Source organism: Brachyhypopomus gauderio, chromosome 2, assembly GCF_052324685.1.
Source record: "Brachyhypopomus gauderio isolate BG-103 chromosome 2, BGAUD_0.2, whole genome shotgun sequence".
NCBI classification, from domain to species: domain Eukaryota; kingdom Metazoa; phylum Chordata; class Actinopteri; order Gymnotiformes; family Hypopomidae; genus Brachyhypopomus; species Brachyhypopomus gauderio.
In genome coordinates this window covers 40,845,977-40,869,322 of record NC_135212.1, presented here as the reverse complement: position 1 = coordinate 40,869,322, position 23,346 = coordinate 40,845,977, and the positions used below count along the sequence as shown (strand labels likewise).

Below are 23,346 nucleotides of genomic sequence, written 5' to 3'. Positions count from 1 at the left end.
ACCCTTTGGTGTCTCCTGTGTGGGCTTTGGTCCTGTCTGCCTGTGAACTGCTCCCAACAACCCAATGTGTCTCAGTCTCCAGCTCTCGGGGGCTCATAGTTTCTCCTGTCCCCTGCTTGCTTTAAAGGCTAGATGGACCACACAGTGACAAGCCTATGAACCACTAATGTGTAATTAGCTCTGTCTCAGTTTTATTCGGTGTCTAATTGAACGCCGAGCCAGGCTTGGAAAAGCTGCTGAGTTGTATGTGTGGCGGGCGCTGTGTCTCCTCTGCAGGGTCTCCTGTCCAGACTGTCAGACCTCGTGCTGTGCCGCGGTTCATGCCGAACTTGCTTGCGCTGGTGTTGGGAATGCAGCTGCTGTCAGACCACCGATGAAGAAGTGGAGATCCTGGGGCCTTTCCCTGCACAGACTCCCTCCTGGCTGTAAGGACTCACCCAGCTATCCGCTCATCACGTTTTCGAACCAACCCTGCCCACCCCTCTAACCCCACCCACCACATAACCCTGCACAATATCTGTACAAACTCCATGCAATCCCCTTCCAATTCTCCTGCAATTCTACAGCTCACTGGATTCCACAGCGGGTCATTATGAGCAACATATGAGCAGCACGAATTAATCTCACAGGACATATTAATCCAATATTAATTCCATTATTAATCTCTCAATTTGTCAAACCAAACAACACGACTGCAAATAATAAGCACGTAATAAAATACAGACTGGCCACTAAAGGAAGCAGCGACCCCTGCTGGTGGTGACGTGTTTGGCTCTTTTCAGTCTCTGTTCTCCAGGAGGGTTCTGACTCTAAATATTTTTAAAAAGTATTTTTAGTATTTTGCTTGTCACAGTATCACAGGAGCTTAGGAGAGCTTATCACAGTAGACTGTGACATAGGTGCTATCAACAGAAACGCTATGTAGGTGAACTCCGGGTTCACCATGAATCAACAATTTCAGCTGCCGACCTGTTTTGATTATGTATGCAGACGCATATTTACTAGTTTGTGTGTGTGCTTGTGTCTCCGTCTGTGTCTGAAAAGAAGATAAAAATAATTGTGTGTGTGGTTGTGTATACACAAAAGCTGTAATAATAATTGCGTTCTTAGTAATGAGTTGTGTTAATGACATGTTTCTGTGCAGAAGTGATTTTTCTCTGGTGTCAGCTTCACTCAGGCTTGTGGATCGTAGAGTGAGCTGACAATAGTGAGTAGTACCAGATAGTGATGGTGAGTACCATAGTGATAGTGAGGCCTAGGTAGTGATAGTGAGTAGTACCAGATAGTGATAGTAAGGCCTAGATAGCGAGTTCTAGATAGTGATAGTGAGTAGTACCAGATAGTGATAGTGAGTACCAGATAGTGATGGTGAGTAGTACCAGATAGTGATAGTGACAGGGTTGCCAACTCTGACACACGCATTTGACTGTCTTCATCGATCGCGATATAACATTTAATTTGTGTCCATTTTACACCCCCCCCGCTGACAATTTACAGTACTAGATAGTGATAGTGAGTAGTACCAGATAGTGATAGTGAGTACTAGATAGTGATAGTGAGTACTAGATAGTGATAGTGAGTACCAGATAGTGATAGTGAGTACTAGATAGTGATAGTGAGTGTCATTTTGCTAGGTGAAGTTTGCAGTGCTAATGAGGGCATTTTCATCATCTGAATCAAAGTGAGGACCCAGCTTCAGAACACATGTGGCCAGAACACGTGATCTCCAATCACATCAGCTTCTGTGAGCAAACATCACACTTGTTTTTGGTCATATGGAGCTGTCCACTGCCGTCTCCCCCAGGGACTGCTGGGTAATTGCTTGCGGTGGTCATTCTAAAGTGGAATGAGATGGCTGGGCTTTTGAGTACACCTATGAGCTTATTTATTAATACTGAAAATTATGGCTGCTCACGGTTTTGTTTTGAGTCTGTTTGGTTTAAACAGCAACAGAGCTGTCAGTATGTCCTTAACACAGCAGTCATGTCAGGGTCAGCACAACAACATAATCATTCAAAATCTCCTCCAGTATCTTTCACCTCATAAAAAGACCTTTTTCAGATTCTTGTTTTGTCAGTGTATATTGTGCTTTCCCGTGCTAACAGATATCAGAAGATGATCCAGCTCTTTTGGGCAGACCAGAACCACAGAACCCCCTCTCCCCTCCCCCCAAGGCCATGTGTTTTAGATTGCTCTGTTGCCGTGACAACTATCTCCCTGTAGTCATGGACACAAAGGGTCCTTGATGATCCCTGAGGGATGGCTTGGATTTGGGCCTCTGCAAAGAAATCACGAAAACAGAAATTTAAATTTATTCCAGTGCTGAAAAGCAATAAAATGGAAAGGGTGTGTTGTAGACACTATTACTTAATCTTTGGACAATGATGTTAGTTCAGAAACACTGGCGGGCTGTTTGCCCTCTGGCCAAACATGAGTAAACATCACAATCAGAACTAGCATTTGGTCATTCACCAGTTAATGTGAAGCATATTTTTCATGTTGCCTTTTTGTTTTAGTGATTTTCTGTTATTGGGCCATTTCAATCACTGTATGACTGGGAGCAGAGCTGCTAATGAGGTCATGGTCTCACTGGGTTGTCTCACTGGGTTGTCTCACTGGGTCTCACTGGGTTGTCTCACTGGGTCTCACTGGGTTGTCTCACTGGGTCTCACTGGGTTGTCCGCCTACCTGAAATTCATTGGCATTTGCTTTTGTTGGCATGCCAGGAGAGCTTATATTTCCACACCTGAGGTTACTAAGAATGGTTTTATCGTATACTTCATAAATATTAATTATATTATATTATAGAATTATTTTATTTTGTCACAATATTTAGTAGTGGTGGGCCGTTAACGGCGGTCGTTAATTTTATACTCTTATCGGGCGATATAAAAATTATCGCCGTTAATCTATTCTTAAAGTTGGGTTGGTAACTGGGTCAAAATGGGTAAGCAAACTATGATGACTTTCAACTTGATAGTTTAGCTCAGCTGTATTCCTAACCAAATTGCACAGTAGGGGCGAGAACGAGTTTTTAAACCTGTGAATTACAAATCGTGTTTTTACATGGATGCAGCCACGAAGTCGCCAGGTTTGCTTCATGGAAAATTCATTTTTAGGAACGTAAAGTGTTACCGGAGCGGAGCGGTCGTTTTCTGCATGGTCCTATCGCTAGATTCGTCGCTATTTAAATATTTATTTTTAACCGTTAAAACTACAGAGGACCAAAACTGACTTTTGAAAATTACGTCCGTGAGGTTAAATGTACTAAATGTTGGCTTACATTTCAAATATCATGTTTAGCTGAATAAACATGTTATTTAATGTACAGTATGTAGGCTTACAAATTCATGTTGAACTGAATAAACCGTTGAACACGAGTAGCCTACATTTTATTGAGCATGTTTTTTTTTGCTTCAAGTATCAAAGTAGAACAGCTTTCTCAAGCAGTCATTGATGCATTTTGAAAACAGGAGATGAGTCCCTGGTCTAATGCACCCTCTGTATTAAGAAACCCTATCTCAAAAACTGACTTTTAGTCATTATTTGGGTAGCACGCATATGAGCCATTTTAATATAGATTAATCTAGATTAATCTAGATTAATTTCAAGATTTCAGTGAGATTAATCTAGATAAAAAAAATAAATCTATGCCCACCCCTAATATTTAGTCAAATTGTTATTGAAAATCATTCTAATGTAATCATAACACAGCATGTGCTAGTGGCCAGGCTCAGCAGAGCTTCACTAGCTCTTAGTGCTGCCACATTCCCTCTTCTCTCTCTCTCTCTCTCTCTCTCTCTCTCTCTCTCTCTCTCTCTCTCTCTCAGTGTCAATGATTGTAACCATGACAAAGATTCGACCTCTGACCTCATGGGTCGCGAGCCTTCCCTTCCCAGCTGCAGCAGCAGTGATGGCGGTGGTTGCAGTCCTGGCCGTCGGAGTTCCAGCTCAGACAACTCCCGCTCCATCTTTAGCCTGGCTCGCCAGCTCTCCGGTACGTCTCAGCACTGCCCCCTGTCTGCTGCCTGTGTGCAGCTTCACAACTACCAGTGAATGAGCTCCTCTCAGCATTCTCTGGCCTTAGTTGGCCTATGAGGACATTTTAAACCCGTGGGGGTTAGAGGTAATTTACAGAGTTTCTATTATTAGTCTTTCTGTATTTACTGATCTGTTCAATTGTGATTTTATGGTATTTCGACATCTTTACTCATGTGTTGCACCACAGAGGATTGATGACATTTTTATAGTCCATTTTATGGCAATAATTTATTTCACCGTGTTCTACATTTAAAAAAACTAAAAAGTGTACATTATGTAGTGAGGTTTTCTACTGCATCTTCTCTTGCTCTGCCAGCCCTGGACTCCAGGCGGCCCAACTCCCCTCTGGTGGACATGAAGCCCATTGAATTCTGGGCCGTGGGTGCCAGGAAGGAAGTGGTGCAGCCCTTGCGGAAACCCCAGCCGCCGCCGGACGACTACTTCCGCAAGCTGGAGCCGCAGCTGTACTCGGCGGACTCGGGTGGCGAGGACGCGGATGCGCTGACGGATGAGGAGATGCTCCAGCGCTACCAGCTGGGCATGCTGCACTTCAGCGCCCAGTACGACCTCGTCAACGCCCAGCTGGGAGTGCGCGTCATCGAGGCACGTGACCTGCCGCCGCCCGTCACCTGCGACGCCACGCGCAACGACCTGGCCCACTCTAACCCCTACGTGAAGATGAGCCTGCTCCCCGACCACAAGAACTCGCGGCAGACCGGCGTCAGGCGCAAGACGCAGAACCCCGTGTTCGAGGAGCGCTTCACCTTCCAGCTGCCCTTCCTGGAGGCCCAGCGCCGAACCCTGCTGCTCTCCGTGGTCGACTTTGACAAGTTCTCCCGCCACTGTGTGATCGGGAAGGTGGCACTGCCCCTCAGCGAGGTGGACCTGGTCAAGGGGGGGCACTGGTGGAAGGCCCTGATCCCCAGTTCACAGGTCAGTCATCTCCATACCCATGGTAGCCAGGGGTGTCCCACGCCAGGCCTACGATCTACGGGTTCTGTTCCCTGTACTGACACACCTGTTCTGGCTCGTGAGAGGGATGATGAGGAGCTGATGGGCTGGATCAGGTATGATGGATCAGCAGCCCAGTGTTGCCAACTCCTCAGTAAGGAAAGTAGCTATCGGCTGTCCTAAAAGTTGCTAGAAGTCATTAAATGACGTCATTAACTAATTTTCATAATACATGTTTTTGAAGCTGTAAAGGAAAAAAGTGAGTAAAAAACACCCTAAATAATTTAGAACTACAAATGAGCTCTGAACAAATGGACAACTTCTGTTGCCTTTGAAATAGGCAGTCACTAATAATTCTCTCATGACTTTAATGCTTTGATTAAATAATTTTTTACGTAAATTACATAAATCAGTGGTAGTGTGGTGGTTAGTGCTGTCGCCTCACAGCAAGGTGTTCTGGGTTTGATTCTCGGTCTCCTCCGCTCTGTGTGGAGTTTGCAAGTTGAACAAATTTGTGACTGCGTGGGTTTTCTCCGGGTACTCCAGTTTCCTCCCACAGTCCAAAGACATGCGTGTTAGGTTGATTGATCACTCTAGATTGCCCTTAGGTGTGAGTGTGTGGTGGACTGGCGACCTGCCCATGGTGTACCCTGCTTTCGCCGGATGATGCTGGGATTGGCTCCAGACCCCCGTGACCCTGACTAGCGGGATTAAGCGGTAAAGATAGGGTGAAGTCAGATAAAATGGGACATGTTTTAGTTAATGGTTTATAAAACCATCAAACATGCTATGCCTGAGATTTAATGATGTTTTTATAAATAGACCTTACATTATATTTTTTTTTTTATGTGGGAAAAATATAGATTTCTATGACTTAGAAGCTCAGCAGGTTCCCTCTTGATCTTTGTCTCAACATTCAGTTAAAATGGGCCAGTGAAATGACATAGCACCACATTCATTTCTTTTTAATTTTAACAGTAAATTGACACTATTGTCTTTGTTGTGTAGTAACAACACCATGAACCATTACATGAAGTTGAACAAATATTTCTTTAATAGATGCATTTAGATAATCACCACAGACACAACCAATCCTCTGTGGCCTTTGGATCCTTCATATCATGGTATATGCTCTGGCAGGCTGTGCAGTGGTGTTTGATAATTTTCACCAATTAAAACTGTTGATATACACTTACCGGCCACTTTATTAGGTACACCTGTCCAACTGCTCCTTAATGCAAATGTCAAGTCAGCCCAGGGCCGGCGCCACGGGGGAGCGAATGGGGGCGTTGCCCCCTCAGGCGAGGTGTCCCGCCCCCTCAATGTAAAAAATAAGACCCATTTATTTTACAAAAATCGCTACATGGTGCCCCCTAGGCCGCTCGGCAATCGTTACACGCACCCCCCCCCCCCCCCCCCGCCCCCGCTCAACAACTTACGTTCGCCACCCCCCGCTCAACAACTTACGTTCGCCCCCCCCGAAATTTTCTGATGCCCCCTCACTGTATATGTTCTGGCGCCGGCCCTGAGTCAGCCAATCACATGGCCAATATGATCTGCTGCAGTTCAAACTGAGCATCAGAATGGGGAAGAAAGGTGAATTTAAGTGACTTTGAACGTGACATGGTTGTTGGTGCCAGACAGGCTGGTCTGAGTATTTCGGAAACTGCTGATCATCTGAGATTTTCACACACAACGATCTCTGGGGTTTACAGAGAATGGTCCAAAAAAGAGAAAATATCCAGTGAGCGGCAGTTCTGTGGGCACAAATGCCTTGTTGATGCCAGAGGTCAGAGAAGAATGGCCAGACTGGTTTGAGCTGATAGAACGGCAACAGTAACTGAAATAACCAGTCGTTACAACCGAGGCATGCAGAAGAGCATCTCTGAAAGCACAACATGTGGAACCTTGAGGTGGATGGGCTACAACAGCAGAAGACCACACTGGGTGCCCCTCCTGTCAGCTAAGAACAGGAAACTGAGGCTACAATTCGCACAGGCTCACCAAAATTGGACAATTGAAGATTGGAAAAATGTTGCCTGGTCTGATGAGTCTCGATTTCTGCTGCGACATTTGGATGGCAGGGTCAAAATTTGGCATCAACAACATGAAAGCATGGATCCATCCTGTCTTGTATCTTCGGTTGAGTCTGGTGGTGTTGGTGCAATGGTGTGGGGGATATTTTCTTGGCACACTTTGGGCCCATTGGTACCAATTGAGCATCATGTCAATTCCACAGCCTACCTGAGTATTGTTGCTGACCATGTCCATCCCTTTATGATCACAGTGTACCCATCTTCTGATGGCTACTTCCAGAAGGATAACGCGCCATGTCATAATCTGCGATTCATCTCAGACTCGTTTCTTGAACACGACAATGAGATCACTGTTCTCAAATGGCCTCCACAGTCACTAGATCTCATTCCAATAGAGCACCTTTGAGATGTGATGGAACGGGAGATTCGTGTCATGGATGTGCAGTCAACAAATCTGCAGCAACTGTGTGATGATATCATGTCAATATGGACCAGACTCTCTTAGGAATGTTTCCAGTACCTTGTTGAATCTATGCCACAAAGGATTAAAGCGGTTCTGAAGGCAAAAAGGGGTCCAACCCAGTACTAGCAAGTTGTACCTAATAAAGTGGCCGGTGACTGCATGTTTACTAGTGTTGTAGTAAAAATGTAAGATTGGTTGTTGTGACTGGCTGCAAGAATTTAAAGAGCTATGATGTTTCACTCTTATCTGGCCCATTTTACCTGATGACCCATTTTGGATGGATGAATGGACAATAATCTTTTTTTTTTAATACTATTTTTTTTGCTGTATTGTTAAATGTTAGTATTAGAGTAGCAGTTCGCTATTCTACATTCAATCCTCCTCCTTTATCCGGGCTTGATGTTTAACTTTTCACAAAGAGGCACACACTATGGATGAGGTGAGTGACAGGCTACGTGGTGAATGAGGTTGGTGCCTGAGACTGTGTGCGTTAAATGCAGTGATTTCTTGGCGGGCTCAGTCAGCAGCAGCTTTGGGCATGCGCAGTTCATTTGCAGCGTGGACGTGGATCGGTGTGGGTCTGCTCTGACTGTCAGACTGCATTGTGTGTGTTGTGTAATGGGGCTCACGGCAGCTCCCGCTGCTTGGTGAGGACAGTAACTGAAGAGCATGTGTGCTCATCTCAGTGTCTCCAAAAGTCTCCAATAACACCACAAAAAGTCACTAGATTTGTCGCTAGCCGCTGTCAGTAGAGGGTTGCAACACTGCAGCAGCCAAACCTAATCCAGGGGAGTGAGAACTGGGCAGTGCAGTGGACAAGGAGATAGGAGTGGAACAGTCCTGTGTTTTACAAATAATCTGTTTAAATACATTAATACATTACATGTAAATGCACTAAACATTAATATTAAACAGTTGTAATTAAGTATTGGTTTTAGTGTTGGGTACTGTATTATAATAGGAATGGATATTTCTCCATGATAAATGTTTTCATAATGGATAGTTCTCAAGGGGCACAGTAAGATCTTCTGCAGGGTTTCCCTCCCACTGCCTGGATTTGCTCTCTCACGTAACCTGGCAGTGAAAACTGGGTGATGCAGAACTCTGGCAGAACTTTACACCTCTGATCATTGACGTCAAAACATTTCATAAGGCTGGAGAAAGCATGTTTATTCATTTTGTACTTCAGACAACCAGTATAAGGCCACGGCATTCACTGAAGCATAATTACTCTGGCAGCTCGCGCCGTTAGTGGCTAATTGCCTTGATTACATTCATACTGCTGCTACCTCTTTCAGATGAAGTGATCTTTTAATTTGCTGCAATTCACTTTGGACCTCCCTAAAATAATACCGCATTTCATATTTTGGTTCAGTTTCAAGCAACTAGTGTCATGGAAACCCCCACAAACGCAGTCAAATGCTGCGGATTATTGATTCTTTATCCCTGTTCTAGTTTCTGTGAAGCTGGAAAATGAACCAGCTGCACTGATGAGGGTTAGGTTAGAGTTAGATGAGGGATAAATAAGGGTTATATGAGGGTTAAATGAGGGTTAGATGAGGGATGAGTAAAGGTTAGATGAGGGTTAAATGAGGGTTAGGTTAGGGTTAGATGAGGGTTAGATGAGGGTTAGGTTAGGGTTACATGAGGGTTACATGACGGTTAGGTGAGGGTTACATGAGGGTTACATGAGGGTTAAATGAGAGTTAGGTTAGGGTTAGATGAGGGTTAAATGAGGGTTAGGTTAGGGTTAAATGAGGGTTAGAAGAGGGTTAGATGAGGGTTAGATGAGAGTTAGACATTCCATTACCATCTTGTTTGATCACATAATTTTAGGCCAAAGAGATCAATCATTTGTTTTGCTTCCACAGACAGTTGTGTTTACTGGTTTGAAGATGGGATGCGTTTAAAACGTTAAGGACCTTGTGTGTCGGCTGGACTTGCACATTCTGCCCGTGTTGTTTTGTACAGAACGAGGTGGAGCTGGGTGAGTTGCTGCTATCCTTAAACTACCTCCCGAGTGCCGGCAGGCTGAACGTAGACGTGATCCGAGCCAAACAGCTGCTACAGACAGACATGTGCCAGGGCTCAGGTACCTCCCCCCTCCTCCATCACCCTGTAGGCTTCTGTATTATTGGCTACTGAAAAGTGGATAGGACTTATCTGACCACTGGACTTTGTCATATGCATCAGATCCATTTGTTAAGGTTCAGCTGGTGTCTGGGTTGAAGCTGGTGAAGACAAAGAAAACATCCTGCCTAAGGGGAACCATTGACCCCTTCTACAACCAGTCCTTCAGCTTTCGAGTAGCTCACGAAGAGCTGAGCGAGGTTAGCCTCGTTTTCACAGGTACTGTCCTTGGAAACACACACACACACACACACGCCTTACTAAAACTAGTGAGAAAGGTATTTCAACCAAACCTTTAAATGTGTGTAAAAAAACTGAGTTTGGATGTTTTAAATGTTATATCAGAACAGCGAGGCATCTCAGAGCCAAAGCACTAGCTTAATTTAGGCCAAAAGTGAAAACCTTCTGATACATCCAGCAAGGCAGCAGACATCGTCCCTCAGACCCATCAGACGTCGTCCCTGAGACGCAACAGACATCCTCCTTCAGACCCAACAAATGCCGTCAGACAGTGACAGGAGTTGGCAACGATCCATTAGCTCATGAGCTAAGTCGTCTGGGCAGAGTCATCTGGGGTCATGACCTGAGAGTGTCATGCTGGCCCTCATTAGTCCTTACTGACACACCAGCCGTGTTTTAAGGGTGTGCCACCAGGCAGAGTGAGAGGTGGGGCGTGGATCACACAGGCTCCGCCTTCCAGCTTTCACAGGAACAAGGAGTCGCACTGGGCTTTTTCTTACAACTTGCCGCCCCCCGTACTCCTATGCCCTTACTGTACTGACCCCTGAGCGAGGGCAGCATCTGAGGTGTGCTGGCACTGTTCTCTGTGGCCAGCTGCCCAGCTGAGGTGAAGGGCTCTGGGGTAGCGCCATGGCACGGCGCCCCGGACTGAACCACATGTGGCCCTGGCTGGTTGCTCTCCCCATCTGAGCGAGTAAAGCCGGCTCCGTGCCCAGGACCTCCATCTGATATTCCTGACTACAAAGGACTGCAATCAAACAGCTCACCCTGCTCACCATCTCACTCCTGCTGGGCTTCTGTCTCCTGCTCTGCCTGTTGTATTCTCTTTCTCTCTCTCTCTCTCTCTCTCTCTCTCACTCTCTCCATCTTCATCACACTCTCCTGCCCTGTCTCTGGCAGGTAATGGGGGTTTAATGATGCTGGTGTTTTCCCCCATATGCTGTCTGAAGTGCTGAGTGGAACCAGACGTCCTGCCCCAGCTGACCTCAAACCCCATCGGGCTGCTCTGTTCTCTGCAGAGGGGCAGTAGAGCCCATCTCTCACACCCCCAAGAGCTCATTTGAACAGTCACGTCAGCTAGGACACATCACCCCTAAACTTCCAGAAATCAACCCATAAAAAATTGTCTATTTGCCAAAGCGGGGATATGTTGCAGATTAATAGCTTTAACAGAAAGGATGTGACCTATATACTCAACATTTGCTATAAAAATGTGTTTAATCTGAATGTGCTCTGCTGTGCTGATGTAACAACCATGATGTCGTAGTGAAACCAGGAAAGCTTTTTCAGTCTCATCTCTCTGTCAACTCTAGAATCCTCTACAGATTCCACACTCTCACCCACATAGAGGCTTAGATCAGAGATAGTCGTGTGTTCTAGAATCACCCCACCGTAAGACTGCATTGCACTGGAACATGGTTGGAAACATGTTGAATACGAGCCCATCTGAAACCACAGAAGAGGACTCAGTCCCAGAGAGCTCCAAATAAGAAGGGCAGTCAGTCCACAGAACCCCAAACACTGCTTATTTAACCAAACATGAATGCATTTTTATCAAACTGTAATTGTTGAGAAATTTTCTCCATCTGGTTAGAAAGTGTCACAGCATGCAGAGGCAAGGAAGCGAGTGGCACCATAACACATCACATTTCCACACTGCTTTCCTACAGCCCATTTCAGGAAGTTCATCTTCCATTTCCTTGAATTCAGAGATGAGGACATTAATGAGAGCTGGTATGGAGAGATCTTGCACACGTCTCAAATACGTCTCAGTGAGCGCCGGAGACGGCCCCGCCCCAGCCTCTCCCCAGGGGCAGCCCTCGTTGCTTGGTGATGGCATATGAATCCATCCGATCAGAGCCCGTGATTCACAGGGGGCGGGTCTTAAGTCTCTCGTCTCGAGGTGCGTCTTACCAATCAAGTTCCGCCTCCACCCTCTTTGACCTGCTCGCACTCCATCTTACATTTACATTTACATTTATGGCATTTAGCAGACGCTCTTATCCAGAGCGACTTACAAAAGTGCTATGTAGTTGCTTGGAATCTCCAAGGTAGAATAGATAGTCCTGAACACAAGGTACTCTAAGCTGGAAAAACCACTAGACGAAAGTCAAATGATACCTAACAATTATACCTGAATATACACATCCCCTGAGGAAAAAGACAGTAAACAATTCCTATAACCCAATTATGCACAATACCTGAGGAAAGAGACGATAAAGTACAATAGACAAAGCATAATTATGCAAAGTGCACTTGAAAGAGGTGGGTCTTCAGTCGGCGTCTGAAGACAGCAAGTGACTCCGATGTTCGGACACACAAGGGAAGTTCATTCCACCACCTTGGAGCCAGGACAGAGAAAAGTCTGGATGCTTGTCTCCCATGTGTCCTGGATGATGGAGGGTCAAGACGAGACATACTTGAGGTGCGGAGGGCTCTAGGTATGCATCTGGGTTTTACCATGGCCATCAAGTAAGGAGGAGCTGGACCATCCTTTGCTTTGTAGGCCAGCACCAGGGTTTTATATTTGATGCGGGCAGCTACCGGAAGCCAGTGGAGGGAGGACAGCAAGGGAGTGACATGGCTGAACTTGGGAAGGTTGAAGACCAACCGAGCTGCAGCGTTCTGGATCAGTTGCAGGGGTTTGATGGCATGCATAGGAAGACCAGCCAGTAGGGAGTTGCAGTAGTCCAGTCTTGAGATAACAAGGGACTGGACAAGGACCTGAGTGGCCTCCCTAGAGAGAAATGGCCGAATCCTCCGAATGTTGTGAAGGGTGAATCTGCATGATCGTGTTGTGTTAGCAATGTGGGCCGTGAAGGAGAGCTGATTGTCGACAACTACACCAAGGCTACGCGCTTCCATGGATGGAGTGATCACGGTGTTCTCGAATGAGATAGAAAGATCACGATGAGGACTGGCTCTTGCAGGGATGTACAGCATCTCCGTCTTGCTTGGGTTAAGCTTTAGGTGGTGAGCTGCCATCCAAGAGGCAATGTCTTTCAGACATGCAGAGATTCGAGCTGAAACCTGTGTGTCAGAGGGTGGGAAGGAAAAGAAGAGCTGGGTGTCATCCGCATAACAGTGATAAGAGAAGCCATGTGCAGATATTGACTCACCCAGAGAGCGGGTATAAAGGGAAAAAAGAAGTGGACCCAGTACTGAGCCTTGTGGAACACCGGTGGAGAGTTTGCATGGCGTGGATGTTGATCCTCCCCATGTTACTTGGTAGGAACGACCCTCCAGGTAGGATGCAAACCATGTCCATGCATTGCCAGTGATACCAAGGCCTGAGAGGATGGACAGAAGGATCTCATGATTGACTGTGTCAAAGGCAGCCGAAAGGTCAAGCAGAATCAGAACTGATGATAGTCCATTTGCTCTAGCCGCATGGAGTTTCTCAGTTACTGCAATGAGTGCAGTTTCCGTAGAATGTGCCGGCTTGAAGCCAGATTGGTTGGGGTCCTGAAGCTGGTTCTGTGAGAGAAAAGAGGATAGCTGGTTGTGTACAGCCCGTTCAAGGATCTTAGAAAGGAATGAGAGGAGAGATACCGGTCTGTAGTTGCTGATGTTGGTGGCATCAAGGTTGGGTTTCTTTAGGATTGGCACCACCCTAGCCGCCTTGAATGATGATGGCACAATTCCTGAAGATAAGGAGTTGTTGATGATGGTCGAGATGAAAGGGAGGAGTTCGTGGGAGATTGTCTGGAGGAGTGTGGATGGGATGGGGTCCAGAGGGCATGTGGTGGGACTGCTGGATGTCAGCAGCTGAAGCACCGTCTCAGCTGAGAGAGGAGAGAAGGAGGTTAGAGAAAAGGGAGGAGTAGGAGGGGACACAGTGGGAACAGGGACTAGGGAAAAGGTGCTGCGAATCGTATTGACCTTCTCTTCAAAGAAGGTGACAAAATCATCTGCAGTAAGAGAAGTGGGAGTTGGAGGGGGGGAGGGTTTGAGGAGAGAAGAGAAGATTTTGAACATCTTGCGTGGATCTGATGTAGATGCCTCCAGCTTCTCTCTGTAGAATGATGTCTTGGCAGCAGTTAGTTCCATGGAGAATAGGGACAGGAGAGACTGATACAAGCGAAGATCAGCAGTAAGCTTCGATTTCCTCCATCGCCTCTCAACCATCCTCAGTTCTCGTCGGTTGTTACGTAGGGTGTCCGAGAGCCAAGGAGCAGGTGGGGAGGATCTTGTGGGTTTGGAAGAGAGGGGACATAAGAGGTCAATAGATGAAGAGAGGGAGGACAATAAAGTGTCAGTGGCGGTGTCTGTGGAGAGACAAGAGAAAGAGTCATGGGACGGGAGGGCTGTGGTGATAGTAGAGGCAAGTACTGATGGAGAGATGGAATGAAGGTTACGACGGATGGTGGTAGTGCCTGTAGCAGTAAGGGTGTGACGGTGGGGAGGAAGAGATAAGGAGAAAGATACAAGGTGATGATCTGAACAGTGGAGAGGAGTTACTGCAATGTCCATCACTGCAGGTGGTCTAGTGAAGACCAGGTCTAGGACATTGCCTGCTCTGTGTGTTGGAGAAGACTGGGTGAGGTTGAGGTTGAATGATGACAGCAAAGGAAGAACGCCAGATGATTGTAGTTTATCTGTTGGGAGGTTGAAGTCACCAAGCAGAAGAAGAGGAGTTTCATCATTAGGGAGGACGCTCAGAAGTGTGTCTAATTCCTCAGTGAAGTTACCTAGGGTGCAGGGTGGACGATAAACAACAATGATGTGAAGTGTGGTTGGGAAGCGTACAGTGACAGCATGATACTCAAATGTTGAGATGGTAATTTGTGGGAAAGTGCAAGGAGTAAAGCGCCAGCAACTGGACAGAAGCAATCCAGTGCCACCTCCCCTTCCAGTCTGTCTTGGAGAGTCAATATGTGGTCCCGCCTCCTCAGTTATTCACACTTCCTAACCCGAAACTAAGACAGCTGATTTCACTAATGACAACAATAGATACCAAGTAGACTACAGACTAGCAGAATCAAGCTGAAAGTAATGTAATCCAAGGCCTACCTTAAAACCAGAAGACAATCCCAAGAAAAACACAGCACAACTAATTCCAATCAGAAATGCCACTTATTTAAGCAGCAGTCAATATGTGGTCCCGCCTCCTCAGTTATTCACACTTCCTAACCCGAAACTAAGACAGCTGATTTCACTAATGACAACAATAGATACCAAGTAGACTACAGACTAGCAGAATCAAGCTGAAAGTAATGTAATCCAAGGCCTACCTTAAAACCAGAAGACAATCCCAAGAAAAACACAGCACAACTAATTCCAATCAGAAATGCCACTTATTTAAGCAGCAGTCAATATGTGGTCCCGCCTCCTCAGTTATTCACACTTCCTAACCCGAAACTAAGACAGCTGATTTCACTAATGACAACAATAGATACCAAGTAGACTACAGACTAGCAGAATCAAGCTGAAAGTAATGTAATCCAAGGCCTACCTTAAAACCAGAAGACAATCCCAAGAAAAACACAGCACAACTAATTCCAATCAGAAATGCCACTTATTTAAGCAGCAGTCAATATGTGGTCCCGCCTCCTCAGTTATTCACACTTCCTAACCCGAAACTAAGACAGCTGATTTCACTAATGACAACAATAGATACCAAGTAGACTACAGACTAGCAGAATCAAGCTGAAAGTAATGTAATCCAAGGCCTACCTTAAAACCAGAAGACAATCCCAAGAAAAACACAGCACAACTAATTCCAATCAGAAATGCCACTTATTTAAGCAGCAGTCAATATGTGGTCCCGCCTCCTCAGTTATTCACACTTCCTAACCCGAAACTAAGACAGCTGATTTCACTAATGACAACAATAGATACCAAGTAGACTACAGACTAGCAGAATCAAGCTGAAAGTAATGTAATCCAAGGCCTACCTTAAAACCAGAAGACAATCCCAAGAAAAACACAGCACAACTAATTCCAATCAGAAATGCCACTTATTTAAGCAGCAGTCAATATGTGGTCCCGCCTCCTCAGTTATTCACACTTCCTAACCCGAAACTAAGACAGCTGATTTCACTAATGACAACAATAGATACCAAGTAGACTACAGACTAGCAGAATCAAGCTGAAAGTAATGTAATCCAAGGCCTACCTTAAAACCTTTACTCCTCCTGCTACATGACGGAGAAATTCAGTACGAGAGGAAGCAGAAATGTTCAGGCTCACCTCACATGATAATCGGCCTGATGGAATTAGCTCACAGCCCCGTGCTCCTGACCAGGCTCCATTAGCCTAATTGCATTGATGCAGGAAAAATGGATGGATGAGATTAACAAGCTTGGGAAGGGGCGGGAAGATGCAGATCAGATCTTAGGGTCAGTCATAGCAGCGAAGCACCTTGATAACATATTGATAATGGTTATCAATGGCTATCAATGGTTATCAATGGCTATAAATGGTCATCAATACCAATCAATGGCTGTCAATGGTTATCAAAGACTATCAATGCCTATTAATGGCTATCAGTGGTTTTCAATGGCAATCAGTGGCTATCAATGGTTTTCAATGGTTATCAATGGCTATCAAAGGATATCAATAGCTATCAATGGCTATCAGTGGTTTTCAATGGTTATCCTGAATTCTGGGCACCAACTTCTGAAACTGAAAAGCTGTTAAGGTTTAATTAAAGTGTTATGATACTATTTTGTTCTTCTACCAACCCCCCCCCCCCCCCCCCCCCCCCACCCCCCACCCCCCACCCCCACCACTCCAGTGTATGGGCACAACATGAAGAGCAGCAATGACTTTGTGGGCCGCGTCGTGATTGGCCAGTTCTCCACGGGTCCCGCAGAGACCACCCACTGGAGGCGGCTCCTGCGCTCCCAGCGCACTCCCGTAGAGCAGTGGCACAGCCTACGTTCCCGCGCCGAGTGTGACCGCGTCTCTCCTGCCTCCCTCGAAGTCACGTGACTCTCACTCAGGGCAGTGATTGGTGGAGACGGATGGCAAGCAAGGTGGGGCTGCTAGAGAGGTGGAGCACTGTGATCTCACATGAAAGGCAATTTTTAAAACTTGGGGTAGGGGTTATGGGTTAGGGGTTAGGGGTTAGGGGTGAGGTTAACATCTACATCTCTGTGGTTTGGGGGACCTGCGGATTTACTATCAAAACATCTCCAGGACAGTGGGCACTGGGTTGTGTCTATTTGTTCTGCATGTGTAGATTCAGTCTACCTTTACAACAGCTAAAAAAGGAAGTCTTACACTATCATAAGAATAAAAGCCTTGGAGTGTTTTTCCGCTGCTAATGTAGAGCAGGATGCCCCTGTCGGCGTTTTCTCTTTATCATGTTGATTCTATCTCGCAGGAAAGTCCCGTAACCTCGTCATCGTCTGTCTCTTGGCTGTGTTCCCCTCAGGCGGCCACTGTGACTGGGCCATCAGTCCAGATCCTGCCTCCTACTGGTGGGGGGGTGCAGTGCGTCACTGTTCATTCACTTCAGTGTGTCACACTCTGCCCTTCATCTGAATTTAATACAGTTGCTGGTAATCAGTTCTTAGTAGAACTGTAAAAAAATATATATATATATATACACACATATATTCACACCAAAGTTTCCATTTTCTGTCATTGTTCCTCGTGCACATTTATGTGTGCATGTACGTGGTTAGGGTTAGTGTTAGGGTTAAGGTTTAGGTTAGGGTCAGGGTTAGGGTTAGTGTTTCATAAGTGTTTACACCTACGCTAGCAACTGCATTCTATGTTACAATGTAAGAGTATGTTAATGTTTGTGTCTGTGCCAAAGTGAATATTTATTGGAATTATCAGGACAATGTGGTGCCATTCAAGAGAAGAACTCTCTGTTTTAGATTCCAGCATTTACCAAACGTTTTCCTGGGTGTGGTCTACATGTGGAAGTGCGGTCTCGTTGTACCTCCCCCACGTGTCTGTCTAGTGTGTAGATGGATATAGATTGGTGTGGCAAAGGGATTGATATAGTCTAGATATCAAAGTGCAATCACAAACACTACTGTATCTGCCTTAAGCTTCTGTGTGTTACCTGTATGTGTCTAGTGGTGAACTATTCCAGGCCTAGAGGTACTTTATACGATTGTGAAGATATCAATGTTAGTGTATGACAGTGAAATTGATTGGAAAAAAAGAATAATTACAAAATTGCCAGTGAAGATGCATATTTATTTAGATAACCTGATGCATATACATATATATTTATTTATGTTTGCAAATATGTATGAAACATAGATGTATATATTTATTACTTCAACTGTGTACAATTAATGATATGAATTGAACAAATATATGTTACTGGGGATGAGCAGAAATAGAGAAGGAATAGAAAATAAATACAATTTAATTAATGGGCAGGTGCTGAGGTCATGTCATTGGGGTCATGTCATTGGGGTCATGTCATGAGGTCATGTCACTGAGGTCATGTCATTGGGGTCATGTCATGAGATCATGTCATTGAGGTGCACTGGTGCTGTCTAAGAGCACTGCACTTGGAATTCTGCTAGTTATTATTTCTTGTAATTGAGCTGAATCCCTTTAAACAATGGTCCAGAGGAACCTGTGTTGTGGGAATGTCACGGGCGATGAACTGGTGATACTGGTTCAAAGGAACAGGCAATGGTGTCGATCAGCTTTCATTCTTTTGGCTGTTGGTTTGTCCAGCATTAATGAACTTGATGGGATCTCTCTGTCATTGTTTTGCATTTATTTTGATGTAAGTGTTTAAAAACGGGTAACAGTGTTTGCCTTGCAGTGTTTGTCATTTTCTCAATACAGACAATGACAAGTATTAGCTTAAACTAGCTGAGTGATTATCAGTCAAGTATAGTATCATCATAAGGAGTTTGTCTCATCTGGAGGAATTGGACCGTCACTGTGATGTGGTTACACTTGCAGGTAAACCATCCCGTTACAGCTGGTGTTAATAAAGATGGCTGCCCAATCACACCATTATAGTCATTATAGCAGTATGATATAATGCAATAATCAGCTGTAACATGTACCCTAAACCAACGCTGATGTTACGATGGCACCATCTCAATTAAAATATGTGTAATGGTATTCTTTACCTGCCTTGAATCATTTTTTGATCTTTTACACAAAAGTACTTTATGTGTAGAGCATAATACAGAGAGAATAATACAGAGAGAAATAGTGATTCCTAAAACTGAACTGATATGAAATCAATGCCTTGTCTGGCAGTATTTTTATCAACAAATAATCTCCAGTATAAACTTCATAATTTCCGTAATAAACCAGTGAGGCAGCTGGTGTTTGCCTAACTGGGTCATGTCATCAGAAATGACTTGTGCAATAGATGACCATAATATGATACGGCTCTGGAGTCCACTAAACGAATGAGTCCAATAATAATGATTCGGTGCATGTGTACGAATGTTCTCTCCGAGGGCAAGCAGACAGGCTGACGGGTTGTTCATTACTTGGCTCAGGGGAGCGAGACTAGCCCAAACTCTCAGATCCGGGTTGAGGTTGGGATCACCAAGACTGCTGGAGGATGGGAACCCTGCCCCTGATGACAGCAGCACACCACAGCCTGGCTCTTCCACAATACCCAAACAACATGTTGCTGCAGTATATGCTACAGGAGAGAGAATGAAAGGTTCCCAGCTGAGCATCCTGGGACCTCCTGGAGTTCTTCCTAGGCTTGTTCCTTATAGACACATTACCCCCCCCAGCAAGACACACACTCACACACAGAAATAAAGACGCTCTTTTATACTTTGGCAGAAACCACCGGTAGTCCCACACGAGGGCTAGTTGCACACTCTCTCTCCAGTCTGGGTGTTTCAGCTTCATGTTGATGTTGAGGTTGTGCATCATTCACATGCTGTGGAAGCTGTGTTGGAGATCCGGAGGATAGGATATGGAGGCGGGGCCACGAGGCGCTCCCAGAGACGTCTCAGATCTCTAAGGCTGGCTGGTTCTGGAGGCGGGGCCATGGGGTGCTCCCAGAGACGTCTCCTGCCTTTTTTAAAGTGCGACTAAATTGGGAAAACTGGCGTCCTCGAGGGCCTTCCCATCTGCAGACAAGTCAGCAGGAAGAGAGAAGCACAGAGTGAATAACAGACCCCAGTGAGGTCAAAGCCCTGATGAACTCTGGCCCTTGTGGAGGGAGCAGCCACTGGGAGTGATCGAACAACAGGAGCATCAACAGAAAATAAGGAATGATCTAGAAGACAGAGGGCTTTCAGTCATTTTATAAGACGTGAGGATTCCACAGCAGTTACGCTCCAGTTGAATACAAGGAAGGCATGATCCCAGCGCTAGTGCAGTTACAGACAGGGTTGAAGGCGGAAACATCAGGAGACAAAGCCACAGGACGCCTCCATGTCCAGAAGGTTTCTGCGTCCAGGAGACCATGATGTCCAAGAGACCTCCTCATCCAGGATACCTCCATGTCCAGCGCCCGTTTGTGCTGCCCCACTGGAATCAACTGACCAACCCTCTTTGACTTTATAATGAGAACTGACAGATCTAAACACTTACCAACACAGGCTGTAAACACATACCAGCACTGATGTGACTGTGTAACCATTCAGCGGTTCCAGGCAACAAAACCATTGAAACAAAACCATTTTTCCAATATAGAGGACACAGGGAGTGTGTGTGTGTGTGTGTGTGTGTGTGATGAGTCACTGGTCTAAATGAAGGCCAGATGGACGGGAGACCTCAGCAGTGTGCGGCTGACGGGAGGGGCAGCTGGAGATGGCCCTGCGGGTATCGTCGCTGTGGGAACGGGAAAGGCAGGAAGCCACGGTGCCACAGTGTGACTAGGAGGCGTTGGGATGTCGCACAGACACGAGAGCGTTGGTCTAGTTTTCCAACGTCGGGATCTTGCACACAAACGGAAAGGCCTTGTTGCAGCTGTTGTCATTCCAGGACCTCAGCGCTGCAGAGAGGAAGGGGGGGTTAGTCACATGCCTCTAATTCATCAAGAGATGTGCCGGGTTTAGCCATAAGAGGGCTAGTCTAGACGTTCTCGGAGCAGGACGCCAGACGCACCACTGCTCGGCCTGTACCAGACCTCCACGCAGTCCTCCTGCTCGGCCATGCGATGGATGCCATCGTCGGGTTGGTTGCCGTCCCAGTAGCTGTACTCGTAAGGCGAGCCGTCTGTCCACTCCAGCGAGCCCTCCTGCAGACACGCCCACGTGAGCCGGTTGTGATGCAGTTTTTCACGTTTTTGGGTGCCAGGGTTAGCAGAGGCTTCCACGTGTGCATAGTCATCATTACACAGCAGGGCAACAGCACGTCAAGCGGAACGAGACGCCAGAGGAGTGAGGACCTTCCACGTGAACACGTGCAGGTCACGTGTCTTTCTGAGGGGCTATGTGAGCCAAGCGCTCTAGAAATGAGAGCCCTAATTCTCTTGGTGGAGCAGAGGTCCGGTTAAAGCTGGGAACGTGTTAAGCAGCCTTGGGGCACACACTCCACCTCAGCTAAGCTGCCATGAGTTTGTTTTCAACCAGCATCCGTAACTGATTAGATGAAGATAAAATCCATAAATCTTTTTCATGGGTTTTCCACTGAGGGGTTTTATAGACTCAATTTGGCCATTACAAGACACTCAAGTCATGTGTTGCATTTGTGTCTGTGGGGAGCTATTAACCTATTTTATAGATCACTAAATTTGCCATCATTTGGATTATTTCGCGAAACATTTGTCTTAATAGGGAATTAAAGAGCAGTTTTTTATAGTTGACATAAATGCTTTATTGCATTTCCTTAGACGTGTATGTATGACAGTCATAAAGTCCTCCTGATATCTTTACACATGGTGCCACAATGCAGAAGATCAGCACCTTGCAGATACAGAGGAAGAGGAGGAGGAAGAAGGGGGGGGGCTTGCTCAGTGACTGCCTATCACTGTCTCCTGTCTACCTGTCTACCTGCGTACCTGTCTCCTGTCATGGAGGCCAATCCAGATATCTGTCGGTATCCCGGGGACCCGGCTGTTCACCAGATCATATACGAATACGTTCTCCTCCCAGCTGTGTGAGAGAGCAGATGTCTCAGAGGGGCGTTTACAGGTTACATCCATGAATCATCCCCTAGCCCCATTTTTTGCATTGAGTCTTTCATGTTACCTGTGGATCGAGGTGAGCTTGGCCGATCTGTGTCCGTTGGAGAACTCCGCGCAGTAGAGATCCGCCTCGGCCCACGTGCGGTTCAGCGGGAAGAAACGGTAGCAGTGCCCCTGGAACTCAGTCCAGAACAGCGGACAGATGGCCAGGAGACTGGGGTCTGGCAGCTGCAAGGGCAAAGCTACAGAACAGGACCGTTAGTCAGGGAACATTCTGAACTGATTCTTTAGTACTTACACTGTTCTGACTAGTGAAACTGACTCTCCAATACTGACTCTGTATGGAATAGTAGTACTGACTAGTACTGACTCTGTCCTCACTAGTACTGATCTCTGTCCTCAATAGTACTGATCTCTGTCCTACAAGCAATGCCGACTATTCTTTATCTCTTGGGTTTTAAAGTCTGACAGTATCTGACAGGGACCTTCTGCTCTAGACCTTGGAGGAGCAGCAGTACTACAGGAGCATCTAACACACCCGAGAGCAGAGGGAGTTATCATCAAATACCTCACAAGTAACACCGGGTGTTAGAGCCTGGATACCCACACTGGCCACTGGGATTTGCATAAATCTGATCTGCATAGATCTGATCTGCTTGCACTGTTCCAACTGTAGTTGTATGTATATATTGTCCTTAATTATATATGTATTCTCTGTTACTCTCTCTCCTTACGTTTGTCCTTCCATGACAGAACTTAAGGTGTTTTAGTCAAAACCACATGAATTGCATTCAAACCTACTCCCTTTGAATTTTGCTTTATTTGTTTTTACTGATACATCAACTAAAACATGCAAAGACGTCTGATTATGTCTGATTATTGGTGGGAGAAGTGTACTCAGACGTGGTATTTCTTTCCTCCTAATTCAGTTCATGCAGTGTTTCAAAGACCCTGTACAGTGAATCAAAGACACCATGCCATCATCTGTCATGAATCAGTAAACATTTCTTCAGTAATGCTCACATTAAAGAGGAACACTGTACTGAAGAAAAAAAATTAATTAACTGTTTAAATGGTCACTATAATCTGAGAGTGTGAAGAAAGAAGCGAATTATCATCCCAACATGTCTGCCATGGTTTGTCTCTCCCGTGAAGCATGCGCTCTCTTCCCCGGTGGTTTGTCGCGACGAGACTCACCTTGGGTGATCCTGATGTTAGTCGAAGGAATGGCCCACGCTAGGAAACTGCTGAGCATTAAGACCAAGAACAGTTCCCAACAGAGCATTTTCAGAGAGGGCGAGGTGCAGTTGCTGTGTGTGTGAGCGTCCCTGTGTTTCCACACGGTGTGTGTGCTTAGCATGGCTGTGTGGAGTGTTGCAGAGGGTGGGCAAATCTCCCAAAGACCTTTTCTTTGCCAGACTCTTCCCACTCGGACAAGTTCTGATGAG

General features: G+C 45.9%; 3 protein-coding genes and 1 long non-coding RNA gene across 6 annotated transcripts in view; 1 reads left to right on the top strand and 3 right to left on the bottom strand.

Moving 5' to 3' along the window:
* The window catches only part of syt17 (synaptotagmin XVII), a 24,169-nt gene extending 5,254 nt beyond the window's left edge, over positions 1-18,915 (top strand). Inside the window, exons 3-9 of one of the 2 annotated variants that reach the window (XM_076996162.1) lie at positions 277-425; positions 3,831-3,997; positions 4,358-4,974; positions 9,463-9,583; positions 9,685-9,840; positions 16,601-16,841; positions 17,243-18,915. In XM_076996162.1, the coding sequence (XP_076852277.1) occupies positions 277-425; positions 3,831-3,997; positions 4,358-4,974; positions 9,463-9,583; positions 9,685-9,840; positions 16,601-16,797 (1,407 nt within the window). In that variant the 3' untranslated portion in view covers positions 16,798-16,841; positions 17,243-18,915. Of the gene's footprint in view, positions 1-276; positions 426-3,830; positions 3,998-4,357; positions 4,975-9,462; positions 9,584-9,684; positions 9,841-16,600; positions 16,842-17,191 lie in introns of both variants that reach the window. The other variant, XM_076996160.1, reaches the window with a different exon arrangement.
* On the bottom strand, positions 1,975-3,955 carry LOC143505588 (uncharacterized). The gene is made up of 3 exons (XR_013127885.1): positions 3,871-3,955; positions 2,591-2,688; positions 1,975-2,278 (listed from the first exon to the last, which is right to left on the bottom strand). It is a non-coding gene; the product is annotated as an uncharacterized LOC143505588 (long non-coding RNA).
* On the bottom strand, positions 12,753-14,706 carry LOC143505564 (uncharacterized). Its single transcript, XM_076996163.1, has 2 exons — positions 12,981-14,706; positions 12,753-12,891 (listed from the first exon to the last, which is right to left on the bottom strand). The coding sequence occupies exons 1-2, from the start codon at positions 14,332-14,334 to the stop codon at positions 12,821-12,823; spliced, it is 1,425 nt and encodes a 474-aa protein (XP_076852278.1). The 5' UTR covers positions 14,335-14,706; the 3' UTR covers positions 12,753-12,820.
* On the bottom strand, positions 18,010-23,346 carry clec19a (C-type lectin domain containing 19A). Of its 2 annotated transcripts, XR_013127884.1 has the most exons (6): positions 23,096-23,346; positions 21,963-22,140; positions 21,773-21,866; positions 20,878-21,010; positions 20,544-20,764; positions 18,010-19,895 (listed from the first exon to the last, which is right to left on the bottom strand). XR_013127884.1 is itself a non-coding variant. In XM_076996171.1 (5 exons), the coding sequence occupies exons 1-5, from the start codon at positions 23,256-23,258 to the stop codon at positions 20,688-20,690; spliced, it is 645 nt and encodes a 214-aa protein (XP_076852286.1). In that variant the 5' UTR covers positions 23,259-23,346; the 3' UTR covers positions 18,010-20,687. The 2 variants fall into 2 exon arrangements, 1 of the variants encoding a protein (XP_076852286.1); XM_076996171.1 differs by having other exon boundaries at positions 18,010-20,764.

Coding starts and splice junctions, on each gene's coding strand:
- LOC143505564 (XM_076996163.1), bottom strand. CDS start 14,334: ATGGACATTGCAGTAACTCCTCTCCACTGTTCAGATCATCACCTTGTA. Junction 12,892..12,980: donor CCTTTATACCCGCTCTCTGG/GTGAGTCAATAT, acceptor TCTGACACACAG/GTTTCAGCTCGAATCTCTGC.
- clec19a (XM_076996171.1), bottom strand. CDS start 23,258: ATGCTAAGCACACACACCGTGTGGAAACACAGGGACGCTCACACACAC. Junction 22,141..23,095: donor TAACATCAGGATCACCCAAG/GTGAGTCTCGTC, acceptor CCTGTTCTGTAG/CTTTGCCCTTGCAGCTGCCA. Junction 20,765..20,877: donor CTGGTACAGGCCGAGCAGTG/GTGCGTCTGGCG, acceptor TCCTCTCTGCAG/CGCTGAGGTCCTGGAATGAC.